General features: G+C 42.2%; 1 protein-coding gene across 1 annotated transcript in view; it reads left to right on the top strand.

Annotated features, from left to right (window-relative positions):
- Positions 1–20,865, top strand: part of LOC149306424 (cAMP-dependent protein kinase type I-beta regulatory subunit) — a 79,580-nt gene that overhangs the window by 8,429 nt on the left and 50,286 nt on the right. Inside the window, exons 3-4 of the mRNA XM_089539696.1 lie at positions 10,250–10,420; positions 12,251–12,342. Of these exons, the coding sequence (XP_089395822.1) occupies positions 10,250–10,420; positions 12,251–12,342 (263 nt within the window). The remainder of the gene's footprint in view (positions 1–10,249; positions 10,421–12,250; positions 12,343–20,865) is intronic.

Below are 20,865 nucleotides of genomic sequence, written 5' to 3'. Positions count from 1 at the left end.
ATGGGTTCTAGGGAGGTCAAAGAAGAATCGAGTGACAGGCCAGGAAAAGCAATGACGGGTTCTGTGCAGGTCAGAGGAGAATCGAGTGGCAACCCAGGAAAAGCTGTGATTGGTTTTAGGGAGGTCAAAGAAGCATCGAGTGACAGCCCAGGAAAAGCAGTGACGGGTTCTGTGCAGGTCAGAGGAGAATCAAGTGGCAACCCAGGAAAAGCCGTGATGGGTTCTATGGAGGTCAGAGGAGAATCAAGTAAGAACCCAGGAAATGCAGTCACGGGTTCTATGCAAGTCAGAGGAGAATCAAGTGACAGCCCAGGAAAAGCAGTGACGGGTTCTATGGAGGTCAGAGGAGAATCAAGTAAGAACCCGGGAAATGCAGTCACTGGTTCTATGCAAGTCAGAGGAGAATCAGATGGCAACCCAGGGAAAGGAGTGACAGGTTCTATGCAAGTCAGAGGAGAATCGAGTGACAACCCAGGGAAAGCAGTGATGGGTTCTATGGAGGTCAGAGGAGAATCAAGTAAGAACCTGGGAAATGCAGTCACTGGTTCTATGCAAGTCAGAGGAGAATCGAGTGACAACCCAGGGAAAGCAGTGATGGGTTCTATGGAGGTCAGAGGAGAATCAAGTAAGAACCTGGGAAATGCAGTCACTGGTTCTATGCAAGTCAGAGGAGAATCAAGTGGCAACCCAGGGAAAGCATTGACAGGTTCTATGCAAGTCAGAGGAGAATCGAGTGACAACCCAGGGAAAGCAGTGATGGGTTCTATGGAGGTCAGAGGAGAATCGAGTAAGAACCTGGGAAATGCAGTCACTGGTTCTATGCAAGTCAGAGGAGAATCAAGTGGCAACCCAGGAAATGCAGTGATGGGTTCTATGCATGTCAGAGTCGAATCGAGTGGCAACCCAGGAAATGCAGTGATGGGTTCTATGCAGGTCCAAGGAACCGCAAGTGGCTACGCAGGGAGGAGAATAACCGGTTGTCTGCATGTCAAAGGAGGGAAGACTGTGACAGGTTCTATGCAGATCAGAGGAACATCAAGTAGTGGTAAAGAGACAACAGCGATCGTTCCGATGCAGGTCAGAGGAGCACCAAGTGACAACAAACCAAAGAAAGAGGTAAACGCTTTGGTGGTGATACAATGGTACAATTGACGTAGTGCAAAGAGAGATGTATTTTTGGTCCATAAAACCCCACTGAGAAATGAGTCCAGATGTGCAGAAGTTGGTAAACATGTACTTTTGCTGTAAAGCAAAAGTGTGTGTGTGTGGGCGGGGAGGGGGTTGAAGACTTCTTTTCCCCTTTCATGTTGCTTCACTTTCAGTATTGAGAAATGAAAGGAGTATAGGATAGGAAGATCAAGTGGTGGAAGGGGCTCAGGGCCCATCTTGTGTGCCTTCCACAAAGTACGACTCTCCTTGGTTTTATAGCCAAACTGACAAGTGTGTGTTTATGAACAAACCTACATCCAGTAGCAGCAGTGGTGAATCTGCTCTGATTTTTCAGCCATATTTTAAAGACCCTGTCATAAGTGCTGAGCTTATCCTGGGGACAGTGTTCAGCACAGTGGATACCTCCCCTTAAAGTCTGGACTAAAATGCAGAGTGGATTCATCACGGTGCTGATGTTGAACCCACCAGCTGCCATTGCATACATTTGGCTTGGCTCTTTGGTTCTGCACTTTAAACTGTGTTTGTGCTCATGGCCGGGATATCTCTTCTGTTTATTTAGCTGTAATTCTAGCAGTCTGTTTTTGCACAGAGACCCGCGCAAACTTGCCTTTGGTTTCAAGTGCTCTCTTTATTCCTTCTCTTGACAAAAACATAAGCAGACACAAGCTGAGAGACAAAGTTTACAAACCCCCCAACTCTTGCACAATTAAACCCTTCCTAAACTGAGAGGCATCAAGAATCTTGAGACACAAGAGGTACATTGTCAAAATGATAGAGACAAAGTACTGCCAGGGTCACAGTTGTATTGGACAGGGCTGGGCACTCGGCTGATTGATCACCTCCAGGTCGCAACCTTCCCTGGAAAATAACAGTGATAGTTTTCGTCTCTGATCAAGTGTGGGCAGGCTCCAGTCTTGCATGACCTGCTATAGCTGGCTTTTCTAACTGGCATCTCCAAAGTTCATTCTCTTGTAAATTGCCCAGGGAAAAGAACAGAATCACAGATTGTAGAGAAATATCGTAGGACCTTTGAAACTAACTGAAAGAAAGAAGTTGGCAGTACGAGCTTTTGTACACATAAGTCTACTTGCTCACATGCATTGAGTAATGCAGTAAACCTACGAAGGATCATGCTGCCAAATTTCTTTCTTTCAGTCTCAAAGGTGCTACAAGATCTCTCTACATACTGATTCTACACACTAACACGACTAGGGCCCAAACAGACAGGCCAAAATAAAGCTACTTTGGAGGTATCCTGGTTAAATGACACATGTGTCTTAAGAGGCCAGAAGCTGCGCCAAAGCCATGCTCTAACCCTGAGGATTGGAATGCAGCTTTGGCGCAGCTTGTGGCCTCTTTAGATGTGTGTCTCATTTAAACAGCATACCTCCAAAGTGACCCAAAGCAGCTTTATTTTGGCCTGTCTGTTCGGGCCCTATATCTTTGAATAATCACAGATTGTTTTTGAACTATCATATCTTAGCCAAATAGGCCAAGCTGTGTGGAAGCCGGTTACCTACATGGAGTTCCTTGGCTCATCTGTTCCAGTAAGCCAGCAGACAAGCCAGCAAGGAACAAACCATGGTTAGTTACCATCTTAAGAACAAGCCAGGATATTAAACTGTGATTTGAAATGAATTTAAGACCCTGCCTTGTTTGATAGCTCTCAACCATATTTTCCTAAGCCAGCAGACAAAACAGCAAGCAAATAATTAATAATAATTATTGATATATTATGTGCTATATCCTATATAGTTATTTATAATTAATAATTAATATGTTAACAGGGTGCAGTTTCATAATGTACATAGTTTGGTTTTAAACTTCTGAATGTTTTGATTGTAAGATGTCTTGGATCTTTACTGAATTTGAAGTTGAAGACTGCTGTATCAACATGCCTGCTTTTTAGTAAATATTATTTCAAGGCAGCTTCTCTTATTATTTTTTGAAGACTGAACCTGATGAAAAGAAGGGAGTGGAATCATTTATTTAGAACTTGTTCTGTGCTATGATTTTAAGGGGTGAGAGAGGGCAAATGGAAAGCACTTAGGCAGTATATTTAGTACCTAGCTTTTGCTTTTCAAGTTCTTCCCGGAACATTAAAAAAAATCCATACATTACTTTGAGTCTTGCATTCACATGGCGAATGCATCTTCTGAGACGATGGTGATGGAGAGAAGTCAATAGACATAGTGGTGAGAAAGAGAGAGTAATGTTGTCTTTGAAACATAAATGCATTGAAAATTGTGAATCTCATGTTTCTGGTGGGAAACGTGTGTTGTAGCATTAAAAAAAAAAGGCAGAGGTATACTGAAGGCTGAAAGAGCCAGTGTGGCCAAGTGGTTTGACTGTAGGGGGTCAGGGATCAAATCTCTGCTCAGCCATGGAAACCTTGGAGAAGTCATACTCGCTCAGCTTCAGAGAAAGACAGAGGAAGGAGTGTTCAAATTTTGCAAGGAAAACCCCATGATAGGGTTGCTAAGGCAAACCTATCATGGGGTTGTCTTGGAAAGATTGGTTCAGAGGAGGTTTGTCATTGTCTTCCCCTGAAGCTTAAGGTCGCCATAAGTCACAAATGATTTGAACCCATGAAAGAAGAATATTGAAGGCTGTGTGGGTCTCCTTACGAATCCTATCAACCAACTTTTCTAAACCAGGTGCCCAATAAGACTCATGTCTCCTTCCAGAATGAGCATTGTAGTCCATAACCTCTGAAGGGCACCAGACTGAGGAAGGCTACTGTAGAATTCTCTCTTTCTTTTTCTCCTTAGTGACAGCATGCCTAGATTTCATCAAATATTGCGCCTTTCCTTTTATGTTTATACTGTATTATCTCTTTGATTCTTCTTTTCTACTTCTCCTCTTCTTTTGTTTTGTCCCCTAGTCCTGGAATTCAGATGGAAGCTCCTTGATCTGGCAAGAAACTAGTTGGTTTTGCTTATGATTCTGCATAAAATAAGGGCAGGCAAAAGCTCTCAGCCCAAGGACCAAATTCAGTTTCCGAGACGTTATGGAGGGTCTCATTCCAGTGGGACCCAGACAAAGCCAAGTGCAAAAGATGGAATGAAAAATACCAAGATATTTTAGCTTAATGCTAAACGTTAGCGGTAACCAAGAGGCATTTCTACCTTTTAGAATGGGGGAAAATGAATAAAAGCTGGAAAAGCCACCTGTGAGTCTGTCATGCAGAAGGTGGCATTGCCATCTGGCATGACATAGGTGCTATGTCATAGATGGTGCTACATCAGTAATACATTGGAAAGCTAAAATGGCCTGGCTGGTGGCCCAAGAATATGTAGGGCCACAGTTGCCTGATTTCCACATGTGTGGCTTCAATTTGTGTCGGTGGTGGCTCAGGGTTTTTATAGGCCTTAAGCAAAATGCCCATATTGGGCCCATGATCCGTTCCACCTCTGGGCTCAGAAGGAGAAATCAAGGCAGACAGGTAGTCATTTCTCTTGCTCTTCTTCAGAGCTTAGAAAGAAGGTACTCCAGGTAACCTTGGTAATATGCTGTCATCTGCACATCTTAGATTGTTGATATTCCTTCCTCCTATTTTCACTCCTCCTTCTTCGGTGCTTTTTGTATAATATATTCTGCATATAAGTTGAACAGGTAGGTAGGGCAAAAGGATGCAGCCTTGTCTGACCCCTTTGCCAATTGGTAACCATTCTGTTTCTCCGTGTTCTGTTCTAACAGTAGCCTCTTGTCCTAAGTACACATTCCTCATGAGGAGTATCAGATGTGTTGACACTCAACATTAGGAGGAACTACCTGACAGTAAGAGCTGTTTGACAGTGGAACGCACTCCCTTGGAGTGTGATGGAGTCTCCTTCTTTGGAGGTCTTTAAGTAGAGGCTGGATGGCCATCTGCTTAAGGGATGCTTTGATTGTGAGTTCCTGCATGGAAGGGGGTTGGACTGGATGGCCCTTGGGGTATCTTCCAACTCTATCATTTGATGATTCCTGTGTCTTTAAGGGTATTCCAAAGTGTTTCATTATCTATACAGTCAAAGGCGTTGCTGTAGTCTATAAAGCTCATGCTGATTTTCTTTTGGAATTCCTTGGTGCACTCCATTAACCATTGTATGTTTGCAATGTGGTCCCTAGTTAAGATATAGGGTGAGATATAAATATTTTAGAGCCAGCATGGCATAGTGGTTTGAGCATTGGGCCAGGGTTTTAATCCTCTCTTGGCCATGGAAATCCACTGTCACACTCTCTCAGCTTCAGAAGATGACAATGAGAAACGTAACTCTGAAGCCTGCCAAGAAAACCCCGTGATAGGTTCACCTTAGGGTTGCCATAAGTCAGAAATGACTTGAAGGCACATAACAGCAACAAATAAATATTTTGGAAGCCATCGTTGTGTAGTGGTTTGTGTGCTGGATCAGACTCTGGGGGACAAGGGTTTGACTCTCCACTTATCCAGTGGGTAACCTTAGGCAAGTCATACTCTCTCAGCCTCAGCGGAAGACAAGAGCAACCTTCCTCTGAAGAAATAATGACAAGAAAACCCTAGGATAGAGTCATCATGTCAGAGTTGATGTGAAGGCACCTAACCAAAAAACATTTGAATAAATAAATAATATAATAAATAAATAAACAAAATAACGAAGTGGTTCTCATTGCCGAACTAAGTTCCATAGCTGAAGCATGGACGGCTTGAACATATCTACTTGTTCCTCTTAAAAGTAAATTCCCAGTCTCTGAACTTTCAAGGAACTGCACATCACCTCGTACAACGAATGCAAGAAATCATCAGTCCACTGCTTACATTTTTGACATTTTCAAGTCACCAGTGTTTGAAAGATGCAATGCTGTTCTTCTCTTTCAATCTTGGTCACCTGGCTGCATGGTTCACAAGACTGGTCCTATTCTTAGCACTATTGTGAGCTTGTGGGTCTCCCCTCCAAACAGAACTTGATCACAGGGAGAGACTGACGGCAGGACAATCGATCGAAACCCATGATATCGCTGCACTTGCGAATTACATGCACCATTTGGGTACATTAGGAAATCTTGTTGTCATGACTACATTTTTTTTTATATAAAGGACGGAGGGTGTTTACTTGGAAGCTGGTTCTGGAGACGACTTTGCAGCAAGCCCTGTCGGGTGATCTTTATTTCAAAGGCCCCTCCTAAAAAGGTTTCTTTATTGTTCCATTACAAGACTTGCTGCAGCTATTTGGTGCGTGAGGGTATGTGTGGTTTCTGTCTTTAGGATCTATGGAGAACGAGTTTTAAAAGCTTAGCCCAGGGTGTTGTATATGTTTGAGTTTCCAGTTATGAGTCTTGTAAAGAGGATTGTCATACCTAGGCATCAAATAGCATATGGAAAAGCTAGCTGGTCAGTTGTCTACACTGCAAAGGAAGGAAGTGTGTAGTGACGAGACCTCTCTCTCTCTCTCTCTCTTATTTTATTTTATTTCATTAAAAAGAACCATATGGTAACTTACTTTTTGGAAATGTTTACTCTCTCTCTTCCCTCTGTCTCTATCTATCATCTATCTATCTATCTATCTATCTATCTATCTATCTATCTATCTATCTATCTCAGTATGCATGTTAAGAGGCGGGATGCCATTTTGGGAAACTATGTAAATATTCCTTGATGTCTTTTCTGGAATTTGTTGCTCTTTATTATTGTGATTTGTTGTTCTATCTGACTTGGGCTTATACATTTTAATAGCAATTTTTCCTCTTTCTGAGTGTTTTATCTGAAACCTTTCGATGCCATCATACCATACTGGAGCAAAGGAAAATGTGCATTATTCCTAAATAGGCTGAGTAATGTTTTTTATTTTAAATGTCAAGCTGTTGAATAAGAGACCCTCCATAAAGTTCATTGCACACCCGTCAAGGGTGCAAAAGCTGTTATAAAAGAGATTGTGTATTGGCTAAAATGGAGCAAAGTGCAATGAAGGGGCATTAAGAAAACGTTAAAGTGTGACATGCTTTATTAGCAGTTGGGAAAGTACAAGAAAAAGTCCAGTGCATGGAATACAGTTCTTTCATGCTAAAATATTTATGGCATCGATTTTTAAAAAAGTATTGTAAAACCTGGCCAGTGTACTCGATGTTTCTAAGCTCAGCTGATACAGAGAACGGTACAGTTTTCTTGTGATAACATAGATCCTCATCTTTGCCAATGAGTTGCTGGTGAAGCAGGATGCTTATACATAAGTAATCCAAGCCAGCAGAATTTTAAAATGCTGTACCATTTCTATTGGGTGACGGAGCCATTGAGGAAGCTTTACTGCTGGAGGATTTGAAGATGAGGTGACATATAGATGTTGGGCAGGAATGATCCAGGTACACAAAAGTGCCTCCCATCTTCAGGGCTGGATGCAGGTAACTTGAGCTTCTTTCTAATTCTGGTCTGTTTCTGAAATATTTCTGAAATATGGTTGGTTTTGTTAGTCAGCAGTCCTTAACTTCAGTTATCGAGGCGCAGCGTTGCTTTGCTGTTTCTTTCAAAATGTTTGCATAGCTGCATTCCATTGTGTATGTGCGTGCGTGTGTTTTTCAAGCACACTATTGTGTGTCCAAAGACATTTCTGTGGGATTGTACATGGTGGTTTCAGTTGATATATCTGCATCTGGTCTACCTGCATTGTAAACTTAATTGGACAAACAGTTGGGTAAACAGTTATCCCATCTTCCTTGGATTCCAGGAACTAGTTTGGGCAACACACCGACACTTACAAAGGTATGACTGATTTCATGTTTGCAGCATAGATTATGAGAGAGTAGGAATCGGGTGGAAAGGTTTATGGAGGGTGCAGGGTTTCAAGAGAATAAGGAAGGATTGCCTCTTTCAAAACTCTCGGTGTTGACAGAGTTGAGTTGGAAAGGGCAAAGTTTCAGTGGCTCAGAGTGGCTTTATTCTGGTGCTTCTGGAATTGCAAGTTTCACTGAATGGAATATGCTCAGGATCTGACAATAGGGTCCAGTAGGCATGGAATCACATCAGTGCTCCAAAAAGCCTACTTTAATGGTTTTATTTGGATTTATGTCTTTGGGGCACTTTTTAGGGTCTGAGAATTTCTGGACTGTGATATGATAGCCCTGTTTAAATATTTGAAGGGTGTCATATTGATCCGTAGGGAGAGGTGGGGTAATAATAATAATAATAATAATAATAATAATAATGAGGATGGAGCAAACTTGTTTTCTGCTGCTCTAGAGAATAGGACCTGGAGCAGTGGATTGAAACTAAAGGAAAAGCGATTCCACCTCAACATTAGGAAGAACTTCCTGAAAGTAATAGCTGTTTGACAGTGGAAGATGCTCACTTGGAGAGAGGTGGAGTCTCCTTCTTTGAAGATCTTTAAACAGAGGCTGAATGGCCCTCTGTTGAGGGTTCTTTGATTGTGAGTTCCTGCATGGCAGAGGGTTGGACTGGATGACCCTTGGGGCCTTTTCCAACTCTACGATTCTGTGCTCCTTGGGCATCTTTTCCAGCTGAATGTTCTCATTTCCCGAGGTGGCCACAGCTATTGCTGGCGATGTATATCTTAATGGTGTTTTTCTTGAAACGCTGAAACATTTTGGGAAGATGCCACAAGCTTAGGAAACAGTTTTCCGTACCCTACTCCTTCCCTCCGCCCCACAGTTACGGCTGATGAGCTCACCATAACTCATATCCTGTGTCAATACAACCAACTGATTAAGATGGTAATTAGCCACATGTCTACCACCGTTCGCCGAGCTGTTTCTTCCTCCGCAGCCTATGATTTGGTAGACGCATTTCCTAAATTGTTTTGTTAGTGTGATACAAGAGCAGACCAGACTTGGAAGGGACTCTGGCCCAGGATGCAACCTCAGAGAGCACACTTAGGTGCAAGCTGAGTAACACATTTTTTGTTCCAGCAGGACTGGCCTGTATTGACTCTCTTTTAGAAAATAAGCACACCTTCCCCTTCTCTCTGGGTTTTTAGACTCTGCAATGTTGTGGAATAGGGGTGCTAGATGTGTTGAATGGGACAACATCTCTCTTGTTATCTTAAACATTTTCTAATCGTATATATAGGCCCCATACAGACTGCCCAAATAAAGCTGCTTGAGATCACTTTGGAGGTATGCTGTTTCAATGATGCATGTGTCCTAAGAGTCCAGAAGCTGTGCCAAACGTGCGCTCCAGTCCTTAGCACTGAATCGTGGCTTTGGTGCGGCTTCCAGACTCTTAGGACGCATGCAACATTTAAATAGCATACCTCCAAAGTGACCTGAAGCAGCTTTATTTTGGCCGTCTGTATGGGGCCATATATATATATATATATTCAATTTTACCAATTGTTTGATTATCTTCTTATTTAAGATTGGTCCCTAAAAGTATCCTTCTCTTTCAAAACCTTTTCTTTCTTCTTCTTGCAAAATCTCTTCTCAAGAAATTTCCTTCCATACTCCTTCCCTCTCTCTCCTCTTACTCTTTCTTCCTTCACTCCTCCTTCTTTTGCTCCAACTTTCTCTTATCCTCTCCAGCTTACTTTACTTTCTAACCCTGTTCACCTCATTCGTTTACATTCAGCAATACCTAAGGAACATTTCATCCATACCACTTATATAAAATTCTCCATTCATATCCTCTACTTCTCCCTCCTGCCATACTTGGTTGAACAAGACACCATTTTAAGCCCAGGAGAGCACGCTTTGCAACAGGACCTTACTAGGATGTCACTTGTTATTCACTTTCTGTTTTTTTAAAAGGCCTCTCCTGGGTTTAAGATGGTCTGAGGGGCCAAAATTTCCCATCACACCCACTAGAGAGCATGGGAGGGGGAACATTGGTGGTTCTGGGCAGCCACAAAACCAGCCCTAGGAGCCTGCATGCAGCTGATTTAAGGGTTCAAGAATTTAGTACCACGGAGAGTTCCCTCCAATGGCTCCCTTTGCTCATCCTTTGTACAAAGCAGCAACAACAAAAAGCAGACTCAACTTTTGCAACAAGGGATGGATGTGAGATCAAACGTTTGCCTATATTTAGGCTGTGGTTTAGTATGGAGTGAAGGCCAGAGAGGGTTGTGGTCCTGAGAGAAAGGGAAAATGACCTCTCCCTTTTCGGTCCTCTTTGCAGGAAGAATGCAAACAGATCTTGGCTTGGCAGAAATCAAGTTCCCAGTCTGATTCTCACGATGATGAAATCTCTCCTCCACCTCCGAACCCAGTGGTCAAGGCACGACGCAGGAGGGGCGGCGTCAGCGCTGAGGTCTACACTGAAGAAGATGCGGTTTCTTATGTCAGGAAGGTAATATCCTAGACTTTCCTTTTCTCAGAATTGGTACTACAGATGGCAATCAGATATGATATCATTTCAGCCAGTGTGTAGACCCAGAAATAAGAAAGGTCCCTTGGCTGAGACTCTGGTAGAACATCTATAGTAATGAGATCCAAAATGTGGGAGCTTTAAAAATTGATTACAGTTCCTTAATCCTGAATGCATTCAGCTACACTTGGTTATTTTTTTAAAAGTAACTTTGTTTTCTTTGCCATAAAAAGTAATTAAAATATATACTTCTATGTTAATTTTTTTAAAACCCCTCAAATGCTACAAATGGATGTTCTATAGTAGGAATCACATTGAAACAGTGAGGCTGTTTGCATCCTGTAACAATGAATGCAACTAAAACTAGAATTACACAGCAAAAGGATTGCCATTATCTCTTGCTATGTTACAGTCACAAGGTAACTTGAATATACTTTAAAGATATAGCTGTGTTAGTCTGTAGAATCAGTATGTAGAGAGATTTTGTAGCACCTTTGAGACTAACTGAAAGAAGTTGGCAGCATGAGCTTTCATAGACTTAAGTCTACTTCCTCAGATGCATTTCGTAGAGCGGAAACCAGGGACAAACATATATATGCCATTGGTATGTCTTTGTTCACTAGCAACCATCATTAAAACTGGACTTGCTACTTCATTTCCATACAAAAAGGATTTTGAATTTGAATTGACATTCTCGCATACCCATGGCATACATATGGCTGTTCCTGGGTTCTACTCCACTAAATGCATCTGAGGAAACAGACTGAAGTCTATGAAAGCTCATACTGCCAACTTCTTTCTTTCATTCGGCCTCAAAGGTGCTACAAGATCTCTCTGCATACTGATTATACTTTAGTTATTGTGTGTGGGGAGGAAATAAAATAGTCTGGTATTAGTAACTACTAAATTGTGGATTTCTTGGCACCCTTCATTGTGCCAACAGAAATTGGGGGATGGCGATGGGCAGCAAGAGGAAATGTGAGAGGGAAAGATGTTCTTGTCCTGTAAGAAACATCTAATGGATATACTTGGGCCAGATTAATAGGAAATAATAATGTAGCTGGCAGTGCCTTATAAAATATTACTTCTTGTAAATGCATCTTAAGCAGAAAGATGCATTAATCATCTAACTTGCTCTTGAATTGTGGGTGGTTGCTATTGGGAGAGATCCCTGTAGAGCTGATTCAGAACCCGTTCACTCAACCATGTGTGTGTATAAGGGTGGTCATTTTGGAATACAGAACATAGTGGGTAAAGTGCAGCCACAAACTATGAGGAGTCCCTTCTTGCATTGCCAAATGCACTGGCAGCTAGTGGCTTCTGTGTCAGTGGGGCAGCGAATGCACTCTGGATTTTAGTCCAAATTTTAAAGGAGCTGTCCAAGGTAAGAGCTGGGTGGAAAGATTGTGGTTCAATGGGGAGAAGCTTCTTTCCTCCCTGTTCCCAGTTGACTTTGACATATCTTGATCCTAATCCTCAAAATGGCTTTGGTAATATGTATAACTTGTCCAGAGTTCATACTAAAACCCAGAGTGGATTCACTGCCCCACTAACATGGGAGCTGCCATCTGCTACTGGCCGAAAGCCTGATCATGGGAAAGACGCCCGTCTCAAACTGAAACACTCTCACCACTACTGTCCACCATATTGTCCTTTATCATAGCTTCTCATCTGCCTAAGACTTTTAGATTGCCATAGAAATTTGCAGGATTTGTAACTCAGGATCACTCCCGACTGTGAGACCATTCATGGCAAATCATTGGACTGAACCTAGATTTCTCTCTGTCCATCTTTCCTCCTCCCCTTCCTCAGGTTATTCCCAAGGACTATAAGACGATGACTGCCCTGGCAAAGGCCATCTCCAAAAATGTGCTCTTTGCTCACCTGGATGATAATGAGAGAAGGTATGAAAGAATTATTTGATTACACAAGCCTGCAAAATTGTGGGTCATAAAAACTATTTTAAAAATTGATACTGGGTGTATAGGAATTTGGTGTTATAAATCCAAAAATGACTTCAGGTTTGCTCCATCATGTACAGTTTCTTTGCTGCAATATGTGACAGAATGAAGTGATCCTGCAAAGAATGATCATGCAGTGACTAAGAAAGGGATTCAGGTCTTCTAACAGACATTCAAAACACTTTATTTTGCTGATATGAACCAAAAAATCTGTTCCAAAGCACTAAAAGAAATCACACTGAAACATCAGTGTCTGCACTTACTCAAAGCTGAGTAACAGCTGAATTAATAGAAATGAATGGCCCCATACAGACAGGCCAAAATAAAGCTGCTTCGGGTCACTTTGGAGGTATGCTGTTTAAATGATGCATGTGTCCTAAGTGTCCGGAAGCTGCGCCAAAACCACGTTCCAGTCCTAAAAAATGGAGCACAGCTTTGGTGCAGCTTCCAGACTCTTAGAACGCATGCATCATTTAAACAGCATATCTCTAAAGTGACCCGAAGAAGCTTTATTTTGGCAGTCTGTATTGGGCCGAAGTCATTCAATTGGTGTGTATAGTTTAGATAAATAACTATAACAGTAATTTGTTGTGGTTAAGTACACTTGAGTTGATCTTGACTTATGGCAACCTTGTGAATGAGACATCTCCAAGACTTCCTAATCCTTCTGTACTCTGCTTAGTTCCTGTAAATTCATACCTGTGGCCTCCTTAATAGAGTCCATCCATCTAGTATGCAACCTTACTCTCTTTCTATTTTCCTCCACCTTTCCTAGCATCATTGTCTTTTCCAGTGAGTCCTTCCTTCTCATGATATGTCTGAAGTACGACAGCCTCAGTTTGATCATCTTGGCTTCCAGGGAGATTTCAGGCTTCATCTGTTCAAGGACCCCTTTGTTTGTCTTTTTGGCTGTCCGTGGAATCCTTAGCACTCTTCTCCAGCCCTACATCTCAAACCCCAGTGAATACCAAGGGTCCACGGTATTATATGCAGGGCTTTCCCCCATCTTTTCTTTTTAAAAAGGTGGAGAAACTTTGAATCTGTATTCAGACTGCTGTATTCAGATTACAAAAATAAAGATAAAAATAAATCGGATGCCACTCCTAAATTAAAACATTTCTACAGTCTCATAATTCACTTGTTATACAAGTGAACATTGCAAGCTTCAGTTCACAACCTATTGTTACAAACCAGCCCAGTTTACTTGAATGGATTTCTTCCAGAGTAAATAAATTAAGGAGTTCAGTCTAGATCCCCCCCCCCTTTTTTTTGTTCTTTTTGACCTGCACAGCATTGCATCTTGTGAGGTGGCAGCTGGCTTATCCTTAGCCTTGTAAAAAAGTAACAGTTTCTAAGATTTCCAGAAACAAAGGTGGCCTTTGAATCGGCTAAGAACAGCTGTAAGAGTCAGATACACCACATACTGTCAGCTGCTGCATCTCCATATTCAGACTGGCTGTAACTGAATACTTCAAGCATTTGGTAACTGCAGATTATTGTCCTTTGTTTTTCTGCTTAAACTGTGTGTGTGTGTATTTGGGTGAATGAGGGAGTGCTGCATTATAGTGGCTGGTGGTAGCCATGGATGGTCGACAGCTTGCCACAAGACGATTCCTTCTTTGCCCAAGGCATTTGCTGCCTAAGACCAAGGACCAAATGGTGAATGCACTGCATCCTGTGTACAAAAGAAATTGCATCTCTTTTCAACTGACCACAAACACTGTCTTCCACTGGTCATACAATCATAGAATCCTAGAGTTGGAAGAGACCACAAGAGCCATCCAGTTCACCTGCTTTGGTCATGCAGGAACTCACAGTCAAAGCACTCCTGACAGATGGCCATCCAGCCTCTGTTTAAAAACCTACATACTTGTGCTCTCCAAGAGAAGAGAATGACCTCAGGGGACTCTGAAGGAATGGTGGAGTTACCTGAGGTGGTTCTTTGACTTTGACTGTCCATATACACCAATTGAGAGAGACCAAAATGCTTTTGCCCATCTTTTTCACTTTAGATGAACCCATTTCTGTGAGTAGGCCAACCAAAACAGGCATGATGCAGTGGCATCATGGCATGAGGGATTCTCAGTGCACCAATACTAAAAAGAATGTACTTCTAAGAACATCAGCTATCCAGGAGCAATGGGGGGCCTTGGTTGTGTTTTTAAAACTCTCCCCTTCCCTGTCACAGCCCTGATGCAAGTCACTCTGGCTTAAGATGTTGTTTGCTACCAGGGTGGTAGCTGTGACCCACCAGACGAAGAGCTGGTGAATTGCAACTTCCACCATTTTTAATGTCATGATGCTAGCAAGGGTTGATGGGATGTGTAGGATGAAAATATCCCTAGTTGCTTGACCCGTGAGGCTTTGCTTCCAGCTTCCCCAGAGCAATCTCACATTTTGTACTTGCATATTCTATCAGTGTGTACATTAGTGGTTCAGCTTGCTTCATAGGGTCCTGAGACATCAGCTCACACTTTTTGTCCTTCACTCTTTTGAAAGAGTATCATCTAAAATCTGTGCAAACTACTTCATGGTCCATTGACTGAACTTTGAGTCACACTACTGTGTCAGTGGTGGATTATTTACTTTCCTGCCTCTTAACCCAGAAGATCAAGTGGCTTGACCATAGAAAAGTGCGGTCTTAGTCCTTGCCACCTGGTGTCACTGTCTTCAAGATTATTTAAGGGGGGTGGGGAGAAAAAAAGAAGCAAAATGCCAAGGAACTCAATTTTAAAAATGCATTATATAGGCATAGTCTCTAGGGTGGCATTTTGCTTTTCAGAAATACAAAAAACTACAGTCGTTCCTGAGGAAGCTAGACCAAGACTATGAACGCTGTGCTACAACTTCTTTTGCTCAGTTATCTCAAAGGTACTGCTGTTAAACTTTGATGTGACATTATGTCAGAACGGTGAAAATATGCAGCTTCACAGATGCAGATATATTTATTTATTTTAAAGAGCATTTATTTCTCTACTGTTCAGTTGATAAAAGGGCTCTGAGAACTGTGTGCAGTTTACCAAAATCAAGACATGACAGTCCTTGTTCACAGTTTTGTAAATACACGATGGGTGGTGTCAAGGCAACTATTACACCCTGAATACAATCAGTCTCATCTGATTTTACTAGCTGGTTAGGGTCCACCTTGGGAGACCCCCACGTAATGCTAGAGATTTGGTAGGTCTAGGAAAATTTCTTGCCAGATCACTTAACGGTCTCTCAACCCTCCAAAATTTCACTGATGAAAGCCAGGATGCATGTGGCTAGGCAATATTAAAATGGCAAAAATGATTAATGAAGACGAATGCACAAAACTAGGAGAGGCTGCTGCAGTTTGCTTTTATCTGAGCCTACTGAGAAGGACAAGATTCTGCCCATCCTCTCCTTTCTCCCCCTGCAAAAGTAATGGAGTGCAAACTACTTTTGAAATTTGAACTCAGCTTGCTGCAATTGAAGCAAGCTGAGGACAAAGGAAGAAAGGGAGAGAAACTAGAACATTTTTAAAAGCATCTGGAAAAAGTCAAACAGAGAATTAATCAGGGCTGTCCCTGTCAAATCGGGACAGCTGGAGAGCATGCCTGTCAAAATTGACAATACTGGTCTAGGCAATAGATGTCACTTTGACTTGACTGGAGGAAAGCCAGGATAGGAAGGGAACTAATACAATCATTGCATAAAACATTTTCAAAATGTGAATGAAATAATTACTGATGAAGTAATGCATTCTACCAGTTGGCTGTCTGAGGCCCTTTTGTACAGTGTTCATGGTATGCTTTCTACATTCCCATCGTTTTAGCCCGTTTGTTTTAATCAGAATTTGCTGGTAAGCTGTTATGGTACAAACCTCTGCTCAGGAAATCCTAACCACGCAGAAGTGTGGGTGGATGTTTTCACATTCAAGTTATTGTGTGTGTTTTTGAGGGGGGTGGTGGAAAAAATAATCCAACAGGTGGTGATGAGAAAGACAGCTTGGAATCACATCTGGAGAAATGTGTGTTTTGCCCTGCATTCCTGCAGCTGTTGAGCCTGAGTTCTTCCAGGTTGCCCTGCAGAATTTGCACTGCAGCCTTTCCCATAATAGTAATTCCAACCCTCTTTCTCCCTCAGTATATACCAAGATGTGGAGAGTGTGTGTATTTTTTTTCAGCAGGCACCAGGCGATCAGATTATCACGCCTCCCCAGGGACGGGATATTTAAACTTTTACGTTTGGCCTATGCTGTTTTGGTTTTTGAGATGTGGAGGCTGAGAACATCACTAAAACAGGCTCAAATGGAAACAATGCTGTCCCAGTAGAGGCCTGGGGTCGAGGTGGAGGTGGTTCTAATGACACAAATAGCCAGACTTTGTTTCAGAGTTGCTCTGATGGGGTGAAAAGAAAGCATGTTGTGCCAGGGCAAGAGGCAGACAAACCAGAGCTGGGAAACTTGTGTCCCACCAGATGTTAGAATCATACATATTATGGCAAGGGTCATCTAGTACAGTCCTTTGCAGACTATCGGATGTGGGGGACTGGCAACTATTTTCTTTTCCCGTGTGCCAGTGACTGGCACCGTATTTCACTCAAATTATTTCTTTTCCTTGCTGGAAATTCATTGGGGACCAACAGCCACTGGTTCAGACACTGGGATCAGTCCGTAGACATTGCTCTGAATACTCCAAAATAGTCGGCGTAGTGTAATGGTTTGAGCGTTGGACCATGGCTTTGGAGACCAGGGTTCAAATCCTGGCTCGGCCATGTAAACCTGCTCGGTGACCTTGGGCACGTCACACTCTCTCAGCCTCAGAAGATGATAGTGACAATCCCCTTCTGAAGAAATCTTGCCAAACCCCCCCCCCCCCCATGATAGGTCTTAGGGTCTCCATAAGTCAGAAACGACTTGAAGGCACACACCACCCACAAACTCCAAAGTGGTTTGTCATTGACTTCCTCTGCAATATAGCCTACATAGCACCTTGGTGGCCTCCCATGCAAGTACTAACCAGAGCTGACTGCTCAGCTTCCAAGATCAGACTGGATCTGGTCCCTTCATAGTCCATGAAAAGCAGCTCCAGAAAGGGGTGGGTGTTAAGAGTGGTTGTGAGCATTTCAGAGTAATCGTGCAGAAAGCTCATTCGTCACATAAGCTGCTACTATTGTCAGGAAATCAGTCTCAAACCCTCTGGCTATTGCCAGGATGAATAAAATCCAGTGATCCATTTAAGGCTAGGATAGGGAAGGGCCTGCCTTCCCCAGGCCATGGAAAGACATAGTTCTCCACCCTCCTTACAACTTGTCTCCCCATCCCACCTCCTTCACAACCAAGTCAGATTTAATTAAGTATATGAAACTCCATCTGCTTGAAATGAATATAGATCTCACCCAGCCACTGAATCATTTCCTTTTGCAAAATCTCACCTAAAAGTTCCTTCCTCTCTGCCTCAGCTTCCAATTTCTTGGGGTGTTAATCACTTTCCTTTCCTGCAATACTACATCCTTACATTCTTCCTTTATTGGAAGAAGCCAGCAAGAACAATTGGAGGTAGACCTAATGTTAGGAGTGGAGGGCAGCTTTCACTAGCAGCGTCTATTCTGGGAATAAAGGGATCTTGAAAAACCATGGAGCCCCAATCCCACTTTTGCTTTCTGATGCTATTGTGAGGAGCTTGCAGGATAAGGTGGAAGGAATTAGCTGGAGTGACGTGGATTCCTAACTTTCCACTCACTGATTTAGCCTATAGCTTGGAAATAACTATTTGCAAACAACTTTTTAATCATATCCAGGAGTAGCTGTGTTGGCCATATAGCCAAGTACAATAACATCCAAAATCCACAAAACGGCGATAACCTTTTTCAGACCAAACAAAAATGCACAATAAACATGTTGCAAGCTTTTGAAGCTCCACTGGCTTCTTCATCAGGTAAAGGTGTTAAAATCATGCAGGAGAAGGAAAGAACAAAATGACAATGTTGGCCATAAGCCTTCATTTTGTCAAGATGTTGAGGTTGTTGTCCTCAGTTCAGATGGTATGGAAGGGTATTCATGCAGGCAACCCTTTCCTCCTTATGACCATATGAGTACTAGGAGATTTTAAAGTCCAGGAAAATTTAAATTCCATTAGCAAGACAGAAGGCAGAAGATTTCAAGGTGTGATCTCTTTTATGTTTCTTCATTCAATTACTTATTTGGAACATATTAGAAACCATTCCTGTTAAATAACATTATTTTTTTAAAAAAAATCCAGCTTAACCACTTTGCCCAGTAGTGAACTGGTTAACTGGTTTTGAAATGTTCTTTAAAAGAGACCTTCTAAACCCCATCATGCGGAAGAATATAGACAAGCAGCCGTATGGATTTATAGGGACATTACTTCCAAGGAAGCAAATACAAGGAATTTGTTGTTCTCAGTTTCCCGGTTGTTCTTTCTTAAGTGGATTAATTGTAGATGAGGTTTAGGGTGGAAAATTTGGCTGTATTCTTATACTCTGGGATTTCACAGTAGCAGGAACATTCTTCTTATGGTATGGAGAAAGGAACCTATTTGCCCCGTCTGGAGGAGGAACTTACCAGTACCTTAAAACATCCTCTTTGTGCCAATGACAACTTTCCACTTGTGCTAATAGCATGGGAAATTTGGTGGGGATGGTATCTAGAGAAGGAGCATTTAATGTGTATTGTAGTCTTGGTGAAAATTGCAGTCCTATGCACCTGCTCTTAAACAAATAAACCCACTGGCCTGGTGTTGGGTGTCACAGTAAGCATCATGTTTCACTTGGCCTGGATATTTTCCCCCAAGTTGTTTTGGTGCCCCCATCATCATCATCATCATCATCATCATCATCATCATCATTATCATCAAATAATAATAATAAAATTTTATTTTTATCCAACCTCTCCCAAAGGATGAAGCGGCTTACATAGTGTCCAATTCTGGACACTACAATTCAAAATGGATATAGACAAGCTGGAGTGTGTCCAGAGGAGGGTGACCAAAATGGTGAAGGGTCTGGAAACCATGCCTTATGAGTAGTGACTTAGGGAGCTGGGTATGTTTAGCCTGGAGAAGAGAAGGTTAAGAGGTGATGTGATAGCCCTGTTTAAATATTTGAAGGGGTGTCATACTGAGGATGAAACAAGCTTGTTTTTTGCTGCTCTGGGGTATAGGACATGGAGCAATGGATCCAAGCTGCAGAAAAAGAGATTCCACCTCAACATTAGGGAGAACATCCTGACAGTAAAAGCTGTTTGACAGTGGAAGATGTTCCTTCTGAGTGTGGTGGAGTCTTCTTCTTTGGAGATCTTTAAACAGAGGCTGAATGGCCATCTCTCAGGGGTGCTTTGATTGTGAGTACCTACATGGCAAGGGATTGGAATCGATGGCCTTTGTGATCTCTCCTAACTCTCTGATTCTATGAGAAAGAGACATCCAGACTTGTGCTTTTTTCTGGGCACTTTGTTCTGATTCCAGAATCAGTGGCGGACATATCGGGTAGCCCAACCATGGTGGTGCAGGACCAGAGGCCAAGGTAACAGGGGAGAATGGGAACACTGCAGGGGCAGGTTACTCTGTGCTGCACCTGGAGTATACTGGCCATTGCAGACACAGCCTAAGATCGCTGAGAGTTGGTGGAGGAAACAATTTGGAGCCCCTGAGTTACTTAACTCCCTTGTATTTTTTAAATAGCAAAAAATAGCACAAAAATGTAATTGAGTAGTATAGCAGGCAATGTTAATCTTTTCCCTGTAAGGTTAACATTAACAACTTTATTTTGGGATGGGTGAGGGCTTTGTAACACATTATGTAAGAAACAGCCACTTAAAAAGTAACTCTGCAAGCTCTGGGCCCTCCCAATGGAAAAAGTAGAAAATTGGATGTCAAAGTTGGCAAAGAGCTATCATTCTCCCTCATCTCATCCCAGTTCTTTTGAGAGAAAGAGAGAGAGAAAGATGTAGAGGCAGCGTGATTAAAATAGCATCAAGTACGCTAGCTTGATATTTATAACCCAAGACAATCATGGCACATTAATTATCCAAAATTAAAAACAGCAGGTGCTTGCTCCTACTACTAAAAGTATTTGACTCTCTCTCAGCTATGTCTCTAATGCACATTTTGATTTTGGGAAGAGGAAAACAGAGAGACTTGAGCCTATGGAGTATATGTGGGTGTATTTGTATGTATGTATATAATGCATTTGTGTATGGAAAGGGTCTATGGGGACTCTGCAGCTATCTCTCAGCTCCCAAGGTTACAAGGGGTATAATCAAAGTCATTGGTTGCTGTGCCAAATTTCTTGCCCTCTACTTTGCCCTTGACAAAAACAAAAACAAAAACAACACAACCCCACACATTTAAATATAATGGAAAAGGATGTGAATGGAGGGAAAGAAAATGCATCTGTGAGAATTTGTCAGGTGGAAGGCTGACCTTTCAGCATTTCACAGATGAAAGGTGGGACACGTGTGGCCAAGCAACATCAGAATGGGAT

This window comes from Sceloporus occidentalis, unplaced genomic scaffold, assembly GCF_023333645.1.
Source record: "Sceloporus occidentalis isolate IW3139 unplaced genomic scaffold, rSceOcc1.0.p SCAF_10, whole genome shotgun sequence".
NCBI lineage: Eukaryota > Metazoa > Chordata > Lepidosauria > Squamata > Phrynosomatidae > Sceloporus > Sceloporus occidentalis.
The sequence above is the reverse complement of the archived record's forward strand: the minus strand, read 5'-3'. Positions and strand labels throughout refer to the sequence as shown.